Source organism: Propithecus coquereli, unplaced genomic scaffold (assembly GCF_000956105.1).
Source record: "Propithecus coquereli isolate 6110/MARCELLA unplaced genomic scaffold, Pcoq_1.0 Scaffold291, whole genome shotgun sequence".
Lineage (NCBI taxonomy): Eukaryota > Metazoa > Chordata > Mammalia > Primates > Indriidae > Propithecus > Propithecus coquereli.
The window spans coordinates 1674432-1678221 of NW_012148519.1; the positions used below are offsets into that span (position 1 = coordinate 1674432).

Genomic DNA, 3790 nt, shown 5'->3' on the forward strand with positions numbered 1-3790 from the left:
CTGCAGCCTTGAATTCCTAGGCTTTAAGTGATCCTCCTGCCTTGGCCTCTGGAGTACCTGGGATTACAGGTGCATGCCTCTACACCCGGCTAATTTTTAAATTTTTTGTAGAGATGAAGTCTTACTATGTTGCCCAAGCTGTTCTCGAACTCCTTGGCCTTGACCTCGAAAATTACTGGGATTGCAGGTTTGAGCCACCATGCTCGGCCTACATTACATATTGTTTAAATAAAAGAGAACTTGACATTGTCAACTACTTGACATAATGAAGAAAATAATTTTTATTTGGATAGGCAGACTGTCCTACAACCAGACCTGGACAAAGGCAACTGTGTGTGCCTTCCTCAAAGGTCAACTTCATTCTTTGTTCTCTTTGGAGAAAGAGGTCTTAACCTAATTCATGGCAAGGCTTTAGGAATCCCAAACTTGAATGCAAAAGAAATTTTGTATGAAGGGTGCCTTTTTGGGGGGGAAGAGTCCAACTATCAGATTTCTGATAGTTGAGAAAGTTTAAGAATCTTTGGTTTATGCACTTAATTCACTGTGTTTGCTGTCTAGGGGAGGGCTTAAAGTGGAGGGGGTGGGAGATAAGGATTAGTTGTAGCCTTAAGACTTTTTTGACACAGCTTGCCATAAAATGTCATTTATATCATGACCTATATATAACTGAAACAAAATTTTACAAAATTATAGATACCCTTATAAAGTATGGTGCGTTCTTAAAATTTTATGTCCTATTTTATTTAAAAAATATTGGCTGCAACTTGTTAAATTGATTTCTTAACATTCTGCTAAGTGGTAATGCATAGTTTGAAAAACACTGGTCCTAGTTTGTTATAGTTTACAAAACCCTTTCATATACTCTCAGTCTTCGCACCAGTCCTACGAGGTAAATGTGACTTTCTTTTTACAGATGAGGAGGCTCAGAGACTTTAAGTGACATGTTTAAGTTTGTACTGCCAATAATTGGCAGGGTCAGAATTTGAGCCTGAGTCTTAGGTTTTGACTCCAGCCCCACTGCACCTTTGGTTACATGATCCAAACTACTTCCTTTTTCCCTCCTCTTTTCACCCCCTTGCCTACCACAACTGTAGGGACTAATAACTAGCTCAGACTCTACAGTTGGGTAACTCCTAATACTTCAATTAACATACCTACACTGTCCCAAATCTTGTCCCTTATCATTTGGGGGTCCTCTCATAGAAGTTCTGGATTTCTCTATCAGTGTGATAGGTTCTTTCCTTTTATTTTCTTCTCTGTCCCAGCTAGGCCAGTGATTCTCAAGCTTGGATTTGCATCAGTATCAATTAACTGTAGAACTTAAAATTTAGTTCCCTGGGCCTCCAGCTGCAATTCTAATTCAGTAGATTTGGGGTGGAGTTTAGACATGTATATTTTGAAAAAGCTCCGCAGGTTATTCTTAAACATAGTCAAAATTGCGAATTTCTACCCTAGATACATTTAAATTGTTGAGCTTAAAAGGAAACTCATGATTTAGGTAGTAGCTAGAGACTCTTTGATTCTTTAGAGGTTGGGGATTTAATATAATGGGAGTTCTGTTCTCTCCCTGGCTCCCAACTTTCGTGGATAGGTATAACCACTTGGAAACATAATCAGAGCCTCACTGAGTTATAGAGAATCTAGTGGTTCTCTTCTTCCCACTGCTTCATTTTTGATGAAATATTGGAAATGAAAGAGTTGGAATGTATTCACCAACTGTACAATTGGAAAAGCCACCTTGTGAAATGGTAAGCCTGGGCTATTGTTAAATACTTTCATAAACAATAAAGGCTTTGAATATGGAATTGCTTTTGATTTACAGAATTGAACAAATAATAAACTGCTGAACTTTATGCTTTAACTTTAGTAATAGATTTGACCAGAAAAAAAAGGATACTTTGAATGTTATTAATTTTGTACTATGCTGAGCAAAACAGGAATTGACAAAAATTTGAGTTTTTTTTTTCTTAAAACCTTCAAATCTCTCTCTCTCTTTCTCTTTAGTTCTTTTTGGAGGTGGATATCTGCTCAAACAGTAAGAATTATAAGAGGTCAGTTACAAATAATACTCCTTGTTTACAATGTGATAAAAATTTTGTTCATGTTATGAAATATTAAACTGGAGGCTCTTGTGTTAAAAGTTGCCTTCTACAAAAGAATATAGGCAGATTTAGGGGTGGATAACATGAAGTGAGCAAGGAGTCTGACAATGGTAGTGTTCTACTACCTTCTCTCTTTAATTCAGTACTAGAATCAGTGGAAATGGGACAGGCTGTGGAGTAGCTTCTAGAGTGTCTGGACAGCTACTCAGTGATTTTCCATACATGACCTCTCTTTTCTGGTGGTTTGTAGGCTTGTGCCTGGGAATACTATTCAGTACAGTTGCTGGTTGCTGGACAGGCTCTTCAGCTGTTAACACTGATCTGCCTCCAATCTATGTAACCCTTTAGAGAAGGTTTCCTTCGTGTTCTCAGCTAGAAAGAAAAACCTGAAGTTGGCCTTATGGAGCCTTTCATTTATTAGCCTGGGGACCATGTTTTGTTAACACTTGCTTTTCCCTTGGAATCAAAGCATTGTGCCTTTCTCGTGAATTTTATTTTTTTATTTTTTTGTGTAGTCATCTAACTTCGGTCAGACTATAAGCTAGAATCTGCCCCTGAGTGCCTTACTTATTTCTTTAGTGAAGAAGGCAGCCATTATTTTCTTTGTTAGTTGGGATGGAATTTTATTTTTTTGATCTATCATTATTTTTAAACTTGACTATTCACTGCCCTAAAATGTGAAAGAAATGGACTTTTTTGCTGCTGTACCTTTAGCCTCCCAACTTAGCTGGGACCACAGGTACACACCACCATGCCCAGCTAATTTTAAATTTTTTGTAGAGATGAGATCTTGCTATGTTGCTCAGGCTGGTCTTGAGCTCCTGGCCTCAAGCTATCCTCCTGCCTTGGTCTCCCAAAGTGCTGGGATTATAGGCCTGAGCCATCTGCCTGGTTTTCTTTTAGGCTTCTAGAACGAACCTCTTCATAAAGGTTGGAGACTTTTTTTTAAAGAAACCTAATATTTCAAGGGAGACAGGTATAGTAAATTTAGCCATCAAATTTTTCCTGTTGCATGATACTTTTATATTTGATTCTAGTTTTAAAAATAAAACTTAGCTGGGTGCAGTGGTGCGTCCCTGTAGTCCTAGCTACTTGGGAGGCTGAGGTGGGAGGATCACTTGAGCCCAGGAGTTCGAGACCAGCCTGGACAAGACTCCATCTCAAATTAAGAAAAAAAAAAATTAGCTGAAGTAATCTCCAGCTCACTTTCAGGAAATATCTATAGGTTTGATTTTGTTTTAGCATTCCTGGCAATTTGTTATTACTGTTTTATTCTTGTAGTACAGAGGTTTTCAAACTTTAGAGCTTGTTAAAACATAGATTAATGGACCCCAACCTCCAGGTTCTGATACAGTTAGTTGGTCTGGGGTAGAGCCCAAGAATCTGCGCTTATAACAAGTTACCAGATAATGCCATGGCTGCTGCTGCTGGTGGTGGTCCAGGAGCCACACTTTGGAACCACACTGCTCTGGCATTTATAAATACTGTTTTGTCCCTGTAAATAAATAAGCTCTAAATCACAAATTACACCAAAACAATGGTGCATGTGTAATTTTAACATGTTCAGTAGTGATTTCCAAACATTTTAAAGTATTGATGTTTTTCTTGTCTGATGTCAAAGAGCACTGCTGTTCACCTACTTTCATACTTCACTGTATGCTACTTCATAGTATGTAACATTTGTTTAA

General features: G+C 38.0%; 1 protein-coding gene across 1 annotated transcript in view; it reads left to right on the forward strand.

Moving 5' to 3' along the window:
- The window catches only part of ACACA (acetyl-CoA carboxylase alpha), a 335776-nt gene that overhangs the window by 65620 nt on the left and 266366 nt on the right, over nt 1-3790 (forward strand). The window contains exon 2 of the mRNA XM_012648637.1: nt 2005-2051. Coding sequence (XP_012504091.1) covers nt 2005-2051 — 47 coding nt within the window. The remainder of the gene's footprint in view (nt 1-2004; nt 2052-3790) is intronic.